At 48.4% G+C, this 18,047-nt stretch overlaps 1 protein-coding gene across 1 annotated transcript in view; it reads left to right on the top strand.

Moving 5' to 3' along the window:
• The first annotated feature begins 1,716 nt into the window (after positions 1 to 1,716).
• The window catches only part of Ruvbl1 (RuvB like AAA ATPase 1), a 33,101-nt gene continuing 16,770 nt past the window's right edge, over positions 1,717 to 18,047 (top strand). Inside the window, exons 1-3 of the mRNA XM_051154877.1 lie at positions 1,717 to 1,970; positions 4,417 to 4,503; positions 11,319 to 11,451. Coding sequence (XP_051010834.1) covers positions 1,830 to 1,970; positions 4,417 to 4,503; positions 11,319 to 11,451 — 361 coding nt within the window. The 5' untranslated portion in view covers positions 1,717 to 1,829. The remainder of the gene's footprint in view (positions 1,971 to 4,416; positions 4,504 to 11,318; positions 11,452 to 18,047) is intronic.

Here is an 18,047-nt window from a genome sequence, read left to right on the forward strand (position 1 = left end):
TCCTCTAGCACTGGATGGTACACTTAAACATGTAGGCAAAACATGCACACACATAAAATAAAATAATAAACTAAAAAGCCTTAGGGCTCCCTGGAACCTGTCTGGCAATCTCTGCCTTTGGTTTCTGCTGCAGTCACTTAGAACCCTCTGCCTGCCCCGTCATCACCATCTTCACTGCTGCAGTCGCTTTTCTTTTTCATATTATCAGCTCAGCTCACAATACCATTAATAGAGCTGGAAAGATCGCTCATGAGAAGTCTTTTTTTTTTTCTTTCCAAACGATTTTATTTATATATTATACTTTCCTTTGCAATTTTTATTCTTAAACACAAGGGACCTCTGAGTATATTCCAAGAGCAAACTCATAAACCTGAATACATGATGAACTATTTATTTGTCATTTCCTGTATGTCAATTTCCCTTGGTTTTTTTTTTTTTTGTTTGTTTGTTTGTTTTGTTTTGTTTTTCTCTACCCACCATGATTTTAAAGATGATATGGAAAACCTGGTATTTTTTTTTTTATTATTATTACTAATTTATTCTTGTTACATCTCAATGTTTATCCCATCCCTTGTATCCTCCCATTCCCCCCCCCCCTTTTCCCATTCTTCCCCTCCCCTATGACTGTTCGCAACCACACTGAACACTGCAGCACAGGAAGGTGTCTTTTGGCTGACTTGAAAGGCGAGGGACACCTGTTTTGATAGCCAGAATGTTGTGGGGGAAGGCAAACAGGAGTGTTTGCTGTCCCTAGCACAGCCCTTCATGCAAATAAGGCATTAAGTTTTACGCTATGGCACAGTGGATCATGAAAACGAACGACCATATTTGCACCAATAACAAAACAGTTGGTCATTCAAATGAAGGACTTCTTTCATCAGTCACAGGTTGTTTTTGCTGGGTTACCTGGAGGTCTGTACCCACTCTGTTCTGTAGGAAATGGCCGCTAAGAGTATTCTGGCATCGTCTTTAATCCCAGCACTCACACAGGAGGCAGAGGCAGAGGCAGATGGGTCTCTGAGTTCTAGGCCAGCCAAAGCTACGAGCCAGGGTTTCTCTGTGTATCCTTGGCTGTTCTGGAACCCATTCAGTAGACCAGGTTGGCCTCAAACTCAAGATCTACCTGCCTCTGCCTCCTCGAGTGCTGGGTTTAAAGGCGTGCACCACCATTGCCTGGCTCCATCTTTTTTTTTTTTTTTTTAAGGTCATTAGGAATGTGATGACCGAAATTATGGCTTAAAGTGTTTGAAAAAGTCTTGGCTGGAATACGGGATCTACTGTATTCTGGAAAAACAGGAACAGTGGGTGGCTGAGCAGCTTCCTCAGGGCATCCTTGGGGTGTCCAAATTATCTGGTGGAATGGGAGAAGTTTGCGCAGCTGCTCCGCTGATAGTTCTCTCAGGGCAGCCAGGCACCTGGGAAAGGTCTAGCAATTGTCAGTGAAGAAAGCAACTTACCCTGGCACAGACACCTTAGTCTAAAGGAAAATAAACGTTAAAAGAGGCGTTTATAATAAAACCTTCCCGTTAACATTAATAGTGCTTAAGTACTTGGCGGGTCCCTAACAGACCTGGCCAGGGCAGGAAACGCCTGCCCTGGGGGAATCCAACCTGTGACACACACGGAAGTTGGTGGGCGGAACTGAGCGGCCGCGGACGGGCGTAGCTTGTAGCCACTAGAAAGCGAAGCCTTTTCGCTTTCACCAATGGCGTGCTAATAAGGGCGGGCCCTGGAGCGCGGCCTGGTAACGGCCGCGTGGTAACCCTGGCACCCGGCGTGCCGCGGTTCCGACTTCCCCACGCCGGTTGTGGCTCCAGACACTCGGCAAGATGAAGATTGAGGAGGTGAAGAGCACCACGAAGACGCAGCGCATCGCCTCCCACAGCCACGTGAAGGGGCTGGGGCTGGACGAGAGCGGCCTGGCCAAGCAGGCGGCTTCGGGGCTCGTGGGCCAGGAGAACGCGAGAGAGGTGGGCGTAGGGCGTGGGCCACGGGACCAAGACCCACCATGATCTGTGAGGGCAGTGAGGCTCACCTTAACGAGCATCCTTTGCGGGTCACGGCACGCAAGTTAGGTCTCACCGGAAACGTAGTGGAAGGCTGTGGGGTTAAGCATAGAATTGACTAGGTTTTTTAGAGTTGATGTGGGTTCTCTGGGCCTGAGAGCGTATCTGGTAAGTGGAGTGATGGGGAGGAACAGTTTGGCCTAATCCCTGTCCAAACACTTTTTAGCTTTTCCAGTCCAGTCTACTTAAAATCATTGGCAGTCATGCCAGGCTGTTTGTTTGTTTCTTATCTTTTCTGGTTTGCACACGAAGAAATTAAAGGTGGAAAAGTCAGGCCACCTATCCATCTGCCAGATCAGCAGTGATGACGCTGGTATTCCTCCACCCCCGCCCCTCAAATCGGTACTCCTCAGCCCACTCCATCTGGTCTCTACAGAGGCTCAGTAAGCTACAAAAACTTGCTCTTTAGATGTGGTAAGGACTGCTCTCTCAGCCTCTTGCACACAGAAAGTGCCCGGAAAAGTCTTTGGTTTCTGCTTGGAGCGTCATCCGTCCAAAAGGGAAACATTTGGCCCTAGCTCACTTGCATCTTTTCTTGCAAGCAGGTTGAATGCTTTCTATTTGCCAGGTGGCTTTGAGTCCATTGTTTGTTATTTCATTTCTTACTAATAACTCTCTCTTTGCTATGATGCTTTCTAGACATACAAAACAAAATAAAAAGACAACATGCTGGCACAGTAAATATCAGTGTGCTTAAATTCGACAGTTAACATATTTTCTTTTTTTTTTTTTTTTTTTTTCTTTGCTTGTTTGTTTTTTGAGACAGGGTTTCTCTGTGTAGCCTTTGTTGTCCTGGATTCACTTTGTAGACCAGGCTGGCCTCGAACTCACAGAGCGCTGTCTGCCTCTGCCTTTCTGAGCGCTGGGATTAAAGGCCTGCGCCACCACCCCCAGCTACAGTTCACAGCTTATAGTGATGCTTTGTAGTATGCCTGTTTAGATATCAGTCTACTGTCCCATTTCGGAATAAACTGCAGCATCTGCACACTTTACCCCTAAGCCTTTCTTGTGTGCACAGTAAGTTGTTTTGCACACTTGCATTCAGGTGAGTAATCATGATTCACAGAGGTTGTAGGTAAAGTCAGTCTAAGAGAGCTCAGCTGCAAAGTGAGAGTGCCAGGATATAAACTTCAGAGTCTGCTCTGGACCTGTCTCTGCAGCGGGTTCTTGTATGACTGACCCAGCACCCTCCCTCGTCCTCAGTATCTCCATCGGCAAAGTAAGACTGAGTGATCTTCCAAAGACCCTTCCTATTCTTTTAATATTAGCTGGTGTTTATTTTTGTTGGTTTGTTTGTTTCCCAGACAGGATCTCACTGTGTGGCTCTGTCCTGGACTCGCTCTGTAGGCCAGGCTGGCCTTGAACTCACAGAGATCCTCCTGCCTCTGCCTCACCAGTGCTAGGATTAAAGGCATAGGCTACTACACCTGGCTTCATCAGCTGGTATTTCTTTAAGTGTCATTTGTTACGTGTGTGTCCACATGCAGTACAGTCAGTCGTGGGGCTGCTGTGGTGCTTTGGTAGCGATCACAGGTTCCCTCCTTCCACTGTGGGATCCCAGGATTGAGCTCAGCTCTTCAGGTCTCACTGCAAGTGCTTTTACCCACTAAGCCAACTCCCCAGCCCTTCCCGTTGTTGTTGGACACAGTCATAGCATACTCCTCTTTTTGTTTAGATAAAGTCACAGTAGCCAAGCTGGCCTGGACCGCACAGCCCTGCTGCCTTTGGGTTTTTTTTTTTTTGTTTGTTTGTTTGTTTGTTTTTTGTTTTTTGAGACAGGGTTTCTCTGTGTAGCCCTGACTGGTAGACCAGGCTGGCCTTGAACTCTCAGTGATCCACCTGCCTCTGCCTCCCAAGTGCTGGGATTAAAGGTGTGCGCCACCATGCCCGGCGTGGATTTTAAGTTCTGGGTCTGTGCAGGCCCCTGCCTGCCTCACCCTCCCTTTCCTTTCTCTTCATCACACTTTGGCTGGTGCGGCACGCTGCCCCTTAGACATGCCAAGCTTCTGTTTGTGGTTTTTGCCTTCAATGTAGATTTCTGCCCAGTCCTTCGAATATTATGCACAATGTTATGAGAAAGACGTCCCCAGCTCTCCGTAGCTGCTCACTGTCTCCTCGTCCCCCGCTCTCCATAGCCGCTCACCGTCTCCTCGTCCTTCTCTCTTTGCAGCATCGATCTGTGGCGTGAGCATGAGCTGGAGCACGCGGCTTTGCTGCCTCACCTCCACTGCTCCACTCTACTCCACAGCAGCTGTGTCGAAAGAGTCTGAGCTGCATGGACCAAGCACTGCATTGTGTCCACCATGAGGCGTTTTAATACTGACTGACTGTTTCTTTCCGCTGTGTGCAGGCATGTGGCGTCATAGTAGAATTAATCAAAAGCAAGAAAATGGCTGGAAGAGCAGTCTTGTTGGCAGGGCCTCCTGGAACTGGCAAGGTATTCATTCATTTTCTCTCTCTCTATTTTTAAGCTACCCAAGAGAATGATACTGATGTTTAAGCCCAATTGAATTTATGTCTTAACTAGTCTCTGTCTAGCTAGACTGGTTATATGAATGTTTTAAGAACCAATGTGCAGTAATATAATTTAGCAATAAAATCTGTGCTCTAAAATTAATATTACCCCGGCCTATCTCCAAAGCAGAGAGTAAAGGCCTTGCCGGGGGGTGGGTGGGGGGGGTGTCTTATTGTCTCTAGAATACTCCTTTTATCTCTTTCAAGTCTGCTTGGCTTTGCTAGGAAATACCTTTCTGTTGATCTGGGCTTCATAAAAATCTTCAGAGTTAGATCTCTTTGAGTGTGCTTGCACACCCATCATTGCGTCCTGTGAGAGATGGTAAGGGACAAAGACGTGGCATGCTTTTTTATCTTCAAGAGGCTTGGTGTCTGCAGGTCAGAAAGCCAGGAGTCATGACAGTAACAAAGGGGCTCTGCTGAGTGCTGGCCAAGGAGCCATGGCAGTCTTCAGTGCAGCTGGGGTTGCATCACAAGGCAGCATGGTGCGCTGGGAAAGCCGGAAGTGCTGACTGACGCTTGCTGTGTAACCTTTAAAAGATGAGAGGAATGGCCTTGCAGGGAAGAAAAGGGCTTTCTAGGCAGAGGACACAGTGTTGGGGATTATGAGTGGATCCTGAGATTGTGAGCGGACAGTGCTGTGGACATGTGTGTGCCATAGGACATGCATGGGAGTTGGTTCTTTCCTTCCGTTGTGGGGTCTGGGAACCAAACTCAGGTTGTCATGCTTGTGTGACAAGTTCTTTTACCCACTGAGGCATCTTCTTGTTCCCTACCTTCTTCTTTAAAATTTAATTTAACTTATTTATTTTTATTTCATATCCCAAGGTGGCCTCAAACTCGCTGTGTGGCCAAGGCTGGCCTTGACGCGCTGCTCCTCCTGCCCTTGCTAGGATCATAGGTGAACATGGCCGTGCCTGGCTGGTGGGATTCTTGAAAGCCATCAGACTTCCTAGTCTGAGACTCAGTTGTTCTTCACAGGGGCCGCAGAGGCACCTGGGCGTGTGTGTGTTTAAACAACAGGTTCTTGCTCCCTTCCCTCACCTCACCCCAGTGGTGAGAGAAGAATTCTTACTCCGAAATCATAACTGTTGAATAGGTGGTGTGTTTGTTTTGAGACTGGGTTTCACTTTGTAGCCCTGGCTGTCCTAGAGCTCAATATGTAGACCAGGCTGGCCCTGAACACAGAGATTCACCTCCTGCTTGATGAGTGCAGAGATTAAAGACGTGTGCCACCTCAAAGATGTGTCTTATCACAAGTGTCTTGCTGTAGGAGGAAGAACTGTGTCAGTAAGCAGATTAAAGCCTTCAAGTGTGAGCTCAGCAGCCTTTCCACAGGCAGCACCAGCTTGTCCATGGCATGTGCCGTGTGCCTACCATGTCTTCTTCTTCTTGCCCTTTCCTTTCCTCTCTGTCCTGATGTTTTCCTAAAGTACATTAGCTGGGAGTTTTCTTTGATAGATTTGTTAGTGGAAAGGCCTCTGTTGTCCTTGTTTGGTGTTGTTGTTTATGTTTGAGACATGGCCTCCTGTAGCCCAAGCTGGCCTCAGATTTGAAGATAGAATGCATGCCTCTGCTGTGGTCAGTCAGAAATCTTCCTGCCTCATCCTCTGAGAGCTGTGATTACTGGCATGAACTGCCAGGCCTGGCTTTGGCCTTGTGTTGAAAGATCCTTTGGCTGGTACAGTGTTCTGTTGGTGTTTCCTTCAGCCCTGTCTCTTCCCTCTTTGCTCTGTTTGGAAGTCTGATGATGAGTATTTCCTCCACCTGGATGTTTTGGAGATTTTTTCTGCTTTAGCACTTAATTATGCACATTACAAGGAAGGTTTGTGTTTCTCCCTCTTGACCTCCTTAAGCACCAGCATGAGTCTGATCTGTTCTGGAACATCCTTAGCTCTTTCCTTTGCCTGTGTTGAACTCAGAGTTGGAATGTGGATTTTCAACGTAATGTGGATTTTCAACATACGTTTAGCAACCTCTGAAAGTTTGCTTGCTTATTTGTCACAACTTTAAGGTGCTAACGGCCAGACATGACACTGAACATCTTCCAGGGGAATGAGGGACCATCCTGCCTCCCGGTGTCAGGGGAGCTAAAGTGGAGAAGTGCATGGAGTGGGGCTGAGAGAATCGTATGGTGGGCTTTGTCTGTGCCTTATACCTGGAGAGGTGATCATGCTTTTCGACATTTGCTGTTTCTTTGTCTCTGATCCATTTGAAAATGGGGCGCTCTGCTGTATACCACGGTATCTTCATCTTACCTCTAATGTGACTTCTCACGAGCATTAGCAAATGTACAGTTTATGTTTGGACTTCTTTCAGTTTTTATAAGTTAAAAAATAATCACCCGAAAAGGACTAGGAGCAGCCAAGAAGAGACTGGTTTGAGGGGTCGAGGAGCATAGCCTTTCAGGGAAGGCGTGGGAAGCCCATCTGCTGACTTGTTACTTAACTGTGTGCTTTGCTTTTGTGGTGGTGGCGGTTAAGCCCAGGACTTTGTGCTCCTTAGCACGTGCTCTACCACTGAGCTACCCTTTTGGGACAGGGTCTCACTGACTTGCCTAGAGTGGTCAAACCTCCTTGTGTAGCCCAGGCTGGCCTTGGTTTTCTGTTCTCTTGTCTCAGCCTCTCAGGTAGCTGGAATTACAGGCACATGCCTCTGTGCTTTTGAAGATTACAGAGTTGATTTTTGTTTTGTTCTCTTTTGATTCTTAAAAGGAGATGAAAATGACGAACAGCTGAGGGGATGGCTCAGTGGGAAGCATACTTGTCACACAAGCATGAGGGTCTGGGTGGTAGCGCTTACCTCTAATTCCAGGGCTGAGGAGACAAGGACAAGAGGCCCAGCCAGTCAGGCTGACTCTGAGAGATCTATCTCAGAACTTAAGGAGGAAGCCTGGAGAGATGGTTTGGGGCACTTGCTGACTTTCCAGAGAACTGAGTTTGGGTCCCAGCACTCATTGGGAACCTTACCAATGTCTGAAACCCTAACTCCAGGGGCTTGGATGCCCTCTTTGGCCTCTGGACACGAGAATACATGTAGTGTACATACAGACACATGTGTACAGATTTTTAAAAAGGTAGAGAGTGACTGAAGATGATACCCAGAGTCAGCCTCTGGCCTCTACATACGTGCGCACACGCACACACACACACGTACATACACGTACATACACACATGTATGCACACACAATGACATGTAGTCATGTCATTTTCTACATGTATGACATGTAGAAAAGAGAGTTTTCAGGTTCTTCAATTTTCCACTTTTATTATAAAATTCAGACTACCCACTGTATGTATGGCTCAGCGGTGCATGCTCACACAGGCCTGCCTGCTCAGTGGCACTAGAAAGAGTCAGAAGCCAGCAGTAACTCCTATGTCTCTTTATATTCCTTTCATTTAGAAGAGTTATTGTCCCCACCACTTTGCTTTGCCTGCCCTCCCTTCCTCCCTCGTTCCCTCCCTCCCTCTCTCTGTCCCTCTCTGAGACAAGGATTTCTCTGTGTAGCCTTGGCTGTCCTGGAACTCACTCTGTAGACCAGGCTGGCCTCCAACTCAGTGATCCGCCTGCCTCTGCCTCCTGAGTGCTGGGATTAAAGGCATGCGCCTTTGTTTTCCCTGGTTGATAGCATCGGAAAAACTTATATTTACTTAGTTTTGGGCGTGAATACTTTGTGCCTACCATGGTATACATGTGGCAGTCAGGGGATAACTTTGGGGAGTTCATTTTCTTCTTCCATCATGTGGATTCCAGGGATCCAGGTTGGGTCGTGAAGCTCATCAGTAGAGCCTGTATCTCCTGAGCCATCTCCACAGCCCAGCATTGACTTTTTCCCCCTCCCAACACAGGGTTTCTCTGTGTAGCCCTGGCTGTCCTGGAACTCAGTCTGTAGACCAAGCTGGCCTTGAACTCAGGGATTCGCCTGCCTCTGCCTCCTGAGTGCTGGGATTAAAGGCGTGAACCACAACCTCCTGGAAACACTGACCTTTTTGAAACGTCCAGAGTAGTTGCTTTGCTGAAGATTTCATGGCTGTCTTATGGTGCCTAACTGACTCTTACCCCTACCCCAGAAAATATGAGTCCCCTGTCCCTTTAAAATCTGGCTTGAGGGGGACATTCTGTGCCTAGTTTAGGAAAAACAGCTCCTTTTTTTTTTTTTTTTTTTTAATTTTAATTTTATTTGCTTGTGGAATTGAGTTTGGCAAATTTAGGAAGCTTTTTCCATCCCCTCAGACTGTGCTTCTGGAGACGTTAGTGAGGAGGCCTACTCTTTAGTTTTCTGGACTATTGGGTCCAGCACAATTGTTGATGAGTGTGCTGGGGGCTTTTCCTCACTTGCAGCTTGGCAGGACCAATGAGGTTTGTGCCTTGTACCTCAGGTAGATTCCCCAGTGGCTCATCTTTTCTTCCTTTTTGTGGTCCTGTTTCTATTCAGGGGTTTCTGTTTTAATCTGTGTGTTGTCAGTAGCTACAGACTCTGCAGACTTGCATGGCAGAAGTTGTCCATGGCTTTTGTATGTCCAGGTGCTTTGTGGAGTCCCAGGGGTTTTTGTGGCATTGGTATCATGTTCCTATGTAAGTCCTTTGTTCCTGTGTGATACTAGGCCAGTGTCCTCCCAGGAAATGTGATAAACTCAGCCCTTGGACTCACTTCATAAGCTTTTCTGATGTGATGAGTTTGAAGGCATGTGCTGTTTGAGGAGAGATTTGTAGTGCTTCGATGCACAGAGAGGAGGGTGCCCTTACTGTACCGGTGCAGCTCTGTTCCTGAAGACCTCATGCTGTTGACAGTAGACTAGTGCTTGGGCCTTAGAAAAGGAGCTGTTCCGATGAGACTGGAGTAAACCTGCTCGGCTCTCTGTCAGCAGCGGCTTCTTCATGGACTGCATGGCAGTCACTTTGTGTACACACGTAGGGAAAATGGGAGCTATGCACAGTGTTTGCATCCTGGCAGTACTATCTGGCCTTGAGTAACCTCTGTGTTTCAGTTTCTTAATCTATAAAATACAAACCAGGACCTGGGCGTGGAGGTGCATGCCTACAGTTGAGGCAGGAGTACCAGCCAGCCAGTACTATGTAGTGAGTGTTAGGCCAGCTATATGGTAATTTGCTACCATACTCTACCTGTCAACAAAACAAAACAAATAAACCCCCAACAACAAAACAAACCCCCAAGCCCAAACAGGCAAATACAAACTAGACCATGAGGTTGATAGCTCACCAGAGGTCTGTGAGATATTTACAGTGGTAGCTAGGAGGGCTAAGCAGGCCTTTAGGAGGAGCCTTCACCCAGGGGAAACTGGGAAGTATGAAGCATGCCCCTCCAGTCTTACCCCGCCTAAATCCATCATACAGAATTGAGGTCTGTGGCTCTACTTGGAAGAGACAGCAGGGTGACTAGGAAACCGGCAGAATTAGGATAGAAGGTGGACACAGCTGGCCCCTGGCCCCCACCGGGTGTCCCATGTCAGAATGCATTCTGTCTGTCAGGATCCAGACATCTTCCCCTGGCTCCTGGAGTATCAGTGTTACTATTGTCTGCTCTGGGCTCACAAGGTCAGGTGTGTGCTTGGGCTGACTGAGACAGTGGCAGGTGTGTCCCCAGGTGCTGAGACTGAGGGGGCTGCAGTGGGGGGACACGCCTGCTGCCACAGGGTAACAAGAAGCACATAGAACCAGCTTGTGAGCAACTTGTTTGCTACCTGTGATCTAGCCTAGTGCTTTAGTCTTTCACTTGACTGCCTAGGTCGCCAGATTTGCCCAGTGCTGAGGGTACTCTGCATGGCCGCAGAGTTAGCACTACCGTCCAGTCTCTGCCTCGTGGCTACTTCTTTATCACTTTAGTATATGCTAATTTTCTGGCAGATTCTACTGTCTTGAAACTATCACTGAAAGGGACTGAAAGCAGTAAAAAGCACCTTTGGCAGGTCATTTATAAATGCTGTCTCAGAGTTCTCTGTGTTCAGGTCGCAGCTTTAAAGGCTGTGGCATCCGTGCTCTCAATTGCTTGCAAGCATTTGCCTTTCATACTAGATATTTACCCAGATCTCTGCTGCTGTGTCTGGCCTTGCTTTACCCCTGCCCACTGTAGCCGGCTACTAGCAGCCGTTTGTGCTTCACAAAGCATGCTCATGTGACGTGTTAGGACCGACTCCTGCCACAAAAGTCCGCCTAAGGCTTCATTCTCTTGTGGGCTACTTAGCATAAAGTGGACATTAAGTGATGCCTGCCTCCAGTGCTGGTTTCTGCTGGCCTGTGTGGTACAAACAGAAAGGATTGTCTCCGGCCTCTCAGTGGCCTGAGCAGACAGGCCAGATGCTTGTTTGAGGTTGAGAGAGAACAGTTAGGAAGATGGTGCTATTTCTGGCGAGAACCTGTTCTGAGATGCCACTGCCACTTCAAATGTCCCTATTTCTAGGTTGTGGCACTTGGGCTGTGTATTTAACCATCTTCGCTTCCTCGATGGGAGAGTGGGGAAGACAGGAGCCTCGGCTTAGATGTGGGGTTCCTGTGAAGCACTCATCAGGCCTTTACTGGGGTTACCTTGAAGTATGAGGGTGATCAAGGCTGGCGTGTGACAGGCAGAGGTATGCACGGAGGCCCTCAGACACTGTGAGATGCGCCAGTGAGGGTAGAGGGTGGGACGGCGCTGTTCCTGGAAGGTGCTGTCTTAACTTGTATCTCTGAATGACAATTTTTAACTCTAAAGCAGTGTCTTCCCTCCTTGTCCTCTGCAGACAGCCCTGGCTCTGGCTATTGCTCAGGAGCTGGGCAGTAAAGTCCCTTTCTGCCCGATGGTGGGTAGTGAAGTATACTCAACTGAGATCAAGAAGACAGAGGTGCTGATGGAGAACTTCCGCAGGGCCATCGGTGAGTGTGGGGAGGGCGGCCAGAGGTGGGTGTGGGGAGGGCGGCCATGTGGTGGGTGTGGGAAAGTGGCTTTCATCTCCAGATGCCTTGAAGCCTTTTGGTTGTGAAGATGCCATGTGACAGGGTTTGTTAACTGTTTCTCCTTTAGCACATGGCCATTATGTTTGCAGGGAATGACAAAACCCCAGTGTTCTGACCCAGGTGCTTCAGCAGTGGAGCAGGTGTGGACCCTAGCTATGGCACTTGGGTTCTTCACATGGTGAAAAGAGATGGCAGTCAGGGTTAGAGGATGGCTTAGAGGTAGAGTCTGTGGGTGCATATGCAAAACTCCAGGTTGGATCTCAACACAAATTCTTCTGGGAGAGTTGTAGCTATATAGTGGTTTTTGAGACAGGATCTCACTATGTAATCTTGCTTTGCCTGGAACTTGCTATATAGACCAGGCTGGCCTCAAACTTACAGTGATCTATCTGCCTCTGCCTCCGCCTCCGCCTCTGCCTCCCAAGGGCTGGGTTGTGCCACTACACTGGCTAAAGAAATCTTTTCAAACATGCACATCAGGTTTTCTTAGTTCCTGTGTCTTGCTTTCCAGAGTGGCTGTCCATTGAATAGATTGTTTGTTTTTTCTCTGTAGCCCTGGAACTCGATCTGTAGACTAGGCTGGCCTTGAAGTCAGAGATCCATCTGCCTCTTGAGTGCTGGGATTAAAGGCATGTGCCACTTTTACCAGACCCACTGAATAGGTTTTACTCAAGCTATTCATTGTGTGCTAAACTGTCATAGTGTCTGGTCCTCAGTGGTAGGCCAAAGGAATTATGGCCTGTCACAGCACGGACACTGGGGACTGGCCAAGCTTTGAGAGTGGTGATTCCAGCATCTCATATGTGCCTGCCTGTTCATTCCCTTGGCTGTACTTCTCTGTCTGCATTTGTCATTTGGACAAACAGTCTCAGAAAGTTAAGTGACCTGGCTAGTGGCGTGACTAGTAAGTGGCAGAGCTAGTTGGAACTCAGGTCTGCCTGCTTTCTGTAGCCTGGGCTGTGGGAGAGAATGGCCTCTCCTGAGCTAACTCTCATCCATAGGACTTCCAGAGTCATCTTTAAGCCTGATTCTGTTGGCCTAGTGTTGGGGTATCCTCAGTTTGGCAAATTGCTATGGAAACATGGACTCTTGAGTGGGTAGCCCATTTGTGAAGGTGGACATTTAGATTGATTTTCCGTTTTGTTGTTTTGTTTTGTTTTGTGGTTGTTGAAAAACAGGCTGCTTGGGCTGAAGAGATGGCTCAGTGGTTAAGAGCTCTGCCTGCTCTTTGAAAGGACCAGGGTTCAATTCCTAGCACCTACATGGCAGCTTACAACTGTCTGTAACTCCAAGATCTGGCACCCTCACACCAACACACATAAATTAAAAAAAAAAACAAAACAAAAACAAACAAAAAAAAACCAACAGGCTGCTCAGAGAATGCTCATGTGTCTGTGAAACATCTGCATCCCTCTTGGCACACCTGCTGAGAGTGGGGTTGTGGGCAGAGACAGCAGTACCAGGCTGCCACGCTCAGTGTGAGGGTGTATGCAAGTGTGTGTGGGTGTGCAGAGTCCAGAGGAGGAGGATGCCTGTGTGTTCTGTCAGTCTGTCCTCTTTTCTTCAGACAGGTTCACTGAACCTGGAGCTAGGCTAGTGGCCATTAGCCCTCAGGGAGCTTTCTGTCTCTGCCCCACCCGCTTGGTGCTGGGATTACAGGTGCTTGTGCCATGGGCCCAGCTTTTTAACATGGGTGCTGAAGTCTTCACGCTTGCACAGCAAGTGCTCTGACCCATTGAGCCACTTCCTTAGCGTCTAGAAAAGTCCCCCCCCCCTTTTTTTTTAGGGTTTTTGTTTTGTTTTTTGTTTTTTTTTGTTTTGTTTTGTTTTGTTTTGAGACAGGGTTTCTCTGTAGAACTAACTGGCTGTCCTGGAATTAGCTTTGTAGACCAGGATGGTCTTGAACTCAGAGATCTGCCTGCCTCTGCCCTCTGAGTGCTGGGATTAAAGATGTGTGGCTAAAAGTACCTTTAAAAAATTGTATTTAGTGTTATTATGGGCTGTATGATGTATGTGTAGGCACACATGCTGTGGCATGCGAACGGACATCGGAACAACCTTATAGACTTGGTTTTCTCTTTACCTTTACATGGATTTCTAGGATTGAATCAGGCTGCTGCTAGTACAGAAATCCCCTTTGCCTGTTGAGCCATCTCACCAAAAAATTTTATTCTACTTTTTCATGAGAGAAGTGTTAAGGAAATATCCTGGAGCGATAGAGGTAGGTAGTAAAGCAGAGGCTGAGATAGGCTGCTGCTATAGGCCAGGCCAGGACTCCACCCTGCTGAGTATAAGCCGGAGCAGTTAAGTGTGAGATGCCTGTGGGCTCTAGTCCAGCTCTGCAGTTCCCCTTCACTGGGGTGTGCCAGAGGGAGACCCATTGGGTCTGAGCAGGAGGTGGTGTGGGAGGGGGTGGGTGACTAGATTTGGGAGGGGTCTGCCACACAGTTCTTGGGGTTTATAGGAATGCTCGCTGTGGGTACAGAGAGGGGCAGTTCGGCTATGTTTGCATTTGAGGTGGTGAGATGTATGAGAAGGCGCATGGGAGAGTCTGTCCTCTGCTGGGGACTCAGAGGGAGGTGGGAGTCTTTGTGGCCCACGTCTGGCATGTCGTGGATGCTCCCTCAAGTTTTTAGTTCATGAGAGAAGCAGGAGACCTTGAGGAAGATCAAGGCTTCAATAAAAGCCGTGTCTCTACTTGCACTATGAGACTGTTCATTTTTAGGTCTTTTGAGGGGTACTAGGATGGAACTCACTGGGCTGCACCCCAGCCCCTGGGTGATTGCCATTTTAAGTCAGAGACATTGGCTTACAGTTTTTAAAACTACAAAATAGGGGCCGAAGAGGCAGCTCCGTGGTTAGGAGCCCATGCTGCTCGTGTAGAGGGCCTGGAGCTTGCTTCCTCACACTCAGCAACATCCACCGTCACTCTGGTTCTGGGGCATCCAATGCCCTCTGGTGGCTTCAGACACTTGCACTTTGTGAGTCCCCGCACACAGAGACACAGCCACATAAATAAGCCTTTCAAAAACCTACAAAATACTTTTTACTGGAAATGTGCTGCTCTCTTTAAGCAGCACGGTGAAAACCTGAGTGGCCTGTGAAGTGAAGCTGCTGCAGTTGCCCCTCAGCTCACGCCCAGAGCAGAGCCAGCACCTGCATGCCCTAGCACCCCCTGGTCCCCACCTGCTCCCTGCTAGCTGAGGCCTTGGTGAATGACAGCTGAGACTATAGTGTTTGTTGATGGGCACAACCTGCTCGCCTCTTGCATCCAGGTGGAGCTATGCTGTGCGCTGTGGTGACTCTCTGTGTCTCAGTGCTGGGCGTGTTCGTCAGCTTCAGCCCATGTTGCTGGGTGTAGTGTGTTCCTGGGCTCCGTGATGGCGTGGGACAGCAGCAGACATGGCTCATGGGTGTAGTGTGTTCCTGGGCTCCGTGATGGCGTGGGACAGCAGCAGACATGGATCATGGGTGTAGTGTGTTCCTGGGCTCCGTGATGGTGTGGGACAGCAGCAGACATGGATCATGGGTGTAGTGTGTTCCTGGGCTCCGTGATGGCGTGGGACAGCAGCAGACATGGATCATGGGTGTAGTGTGTTCCTGGGCTCCGTGATGGCGTGGGACAGCAGCAGACATGGTTCATGGGTGTAGTGTGTTCCTGGGCTTCGTGATGGCGTGGGACAGCAGCAGACATGGTTCATGGGTGTAGTGTGTTCCTGGGCTCCGTGATGGCGTGGGACAGCAGCAGACACGGTTCATGGGCTCCAGAGCTGGACATCCTCCTGAGAACTAGTTTTTGTTCCTTTTTGGTCTTGGTTTTCTGTTTTCCTTTCTTTCTCTGTATTCTTTCCCCATTTTTCTCCCCGCTCCCTTTAATTTTTTCGCTGTGTTGCCACTTTGCTCCAGTTGGGCTGAAGGTGGCCTTCCTTGCCACGGCCTGGCAATTTGTGCAATTGTTTTCGTTTCCCTTTTTCTGTGACGTGCTACTACATTTTCTCTTCCTTTTCCCTCCCTTCTGTTTTTCTATTGGCTCTTGAGACAGGGCCTCACTTGGTAGCCTTCCTGGCTGTGGCCTCAGACCTGCATCCGCTTTCCTAGTGCTGTGATTGCAGGCCTTTCCCACATCCAGCTGCCTGTGACTTCCTTTAACTCATTAATTGTTTCAATAGCAAGTTACTACATTTGTTTTAAACATACGAACGGTTTTAAATTTTAAAAATTTATCTTAAAATGTTTTAATGACATTGGCAAAGTTTAAAAACAAAAACAAAGCCTCAGGTAGGCGTGTGCATTTGGATAACTTTACTGCTTTGAACCATGAAAAGCACAGATGGATCACCTTAGCGCCTGGCTGTGGTTTGCAGTTTCTGACGGGGGAGGAGTTGCCCATCTCTTGATGGGAGCAAGGTGAAGAGAGGTTTCTCCATCCTTGCACAGAATAAAAGGGCAGGCCATCGGCTGTCTTCAGAGAGGAGGCCTGCTCATCTTCCTGCCCTGTGCCTTTGAATTCTGGTGAGGTTGGCAGAGGGGGTGGGGAGGAAACTGTAAACTGACCAGAAATGAAAAGCCAGGAGTCTGTGCTATTTCCTTGATGTGATGAAGGTCCCTGTCAGGGGTTCAGAAACCTGAGCCAGCAGATGAAACCCGTCATTTGTGTCATTTCTGCCAGAGATAGCACCACTCGGCCTTTCTCCTAGCAAACAGCAGGTCTCATTGTCTGTCACCCACACCCCTGCCTGCTTGTCAGCACAGAGCGGCGGCTCACAAATAGAGGCACCAGTGAGCGATGGGCAGCCCCTGCCCCTCCTACAGGGATTTTGGGTTGCAGTCAAGGGAATTGCTCTCAGGGGATGTGTAAGGTTTGTTGTAAGCTCACTCAGAAGGACAGTTTCTGGGTTGTCACAATCCTCTGATGCATTCTGCTCGAAGCATTCTGTTCTCAATACTCAGGAGGTTAGGAATTTGGTAAATAAAGCGACAGTGTGCCCCTTGTTTGGGGCTGTTCCAAGGCCTCCATTTGTAGGCTATCAGGTGGATGGATGGTGGGAGAGCAATGTTCTCCTCAGCTGGACTATTGGAGTGTCTGTCCTGATTAGGTGTCTGGGAGAAAGCTGGCACTGAGCCCATGATAAGGTAATGGCCACATTTGAGATGGGGAGGTGATAGAGAGTGTTCGCACCCTGCCAGTGTGGCCTTGTGACATTTCCATATCAGAGCAGGTAGCTGAGTGCTGGGGATTGGCATCCTGCGATCAGGAGCAGCCATCATGCCCACTCCTGGAAGAAGAGTGGCATTGTTTACACTCTACATTGGGCTCTACTCAGCCTAACTTTAGGATCGTCTGCAGAATTAAACTGCTGCTGATGGCTCCCAGCCCCTGCCATTTGGAGCAGATGATGTGGGTACGCCGGGCTAAGGGATGGCAGTGCCCCTTCAACAGATCTGGAGGTGAGAACCATGACCACAGAACCTACAGAGGATCAGAGCAGGGTCCCCAGCAGCATCTGTGTCTTTCCTCACCAGGCTCACAGCCCTGATCACGTACACTTTACCTTTTCAATTGACTTTGTTATTTTGTGCTAATGTGCAGAAAAATGCACAAAACATCCATGTTCTCAAGACTCTTGAGACCAGCCAGTATAAAAATGGTGCTGCTGCCAGAAGCCCAGGTGCCCTTTGTGTCTTCTTGTTGCTGTCCCTTTCCACATAAGCGACAGTCTTGAGTTGTCACAATATAGAGAAGTCACACCTGCTTTTGAATTTCATGTTTATTTCCTTCTGCCCTGATGGTGCCTTTCCCAGTCCTCTCTGCGTAAGATTCTTCTACCCTGTTGCAGGTAACCACTAACCTTTCCATTGCTAGATGGCAGGGGTTCCCTTGGGTGAGCGCACCGTGACTTAATTTTTCTCTTCTGTTGCTACACTGCTTGGCGGTTGTAAGTGATGCTGTGGTGATCGTTGCCTGTGCCATGCTTCTGGCCTTGCAGCTAAGGATGGTAGGCTGTAGCCGTTACACTCCCACCAGCAGAACACAGACTGTACTGCCGCTTTTCAGAGATGAGCCCTTGCTATCACGTGCCTTTCTACTGTGCGTTCTGTGTGGAGATTGGGGAGTAGTATCTGTTTTTGTTTGTTTGTTTGTTTTGTTTTTTTTAAATTCACCATGGAAAATGTCCAAAAGTCGTCAAGTATGCCATCGTCAGCTTCAGCTCACAGTTAGAGTGGCATAAGGCTTCATCAGTCCACTTCAAGATTATTTTGAAGTGGCCAGTAACCTGTAATCCCAGCACTTAGGCAGGCATATCTCTGAGTTCAGGGCCAGCTTGGTCTCAATGTGAGTCCAAGACAGTCAAGGCTACACAGAGAAACCCTGTCTTGGGGGTGGGGGGAAAGAAAGAAAGAAAGATTATTTTGAAGCACATTGCAGACTCTGTTTATATTTTTAAAAACATTTGTGCGTATGTGTGTGTTTGCATATGCATACACTATGGCATATGTATGGTCATCGGAAGTAG

This window comes from Acomys russatus, chromosome 13, assembly GCF_903995435.1.
Source record: "Acomys russatus chromosome 13, mAcoRus1.1, whole genome shotgun sequence".
Taxonomy (NCBI): domain Eukaryota; kingdom Metazoa; phylum Chordata; class Mammalia; order Rodentia; family Muridae; genus Acomys; species Acomys russatus.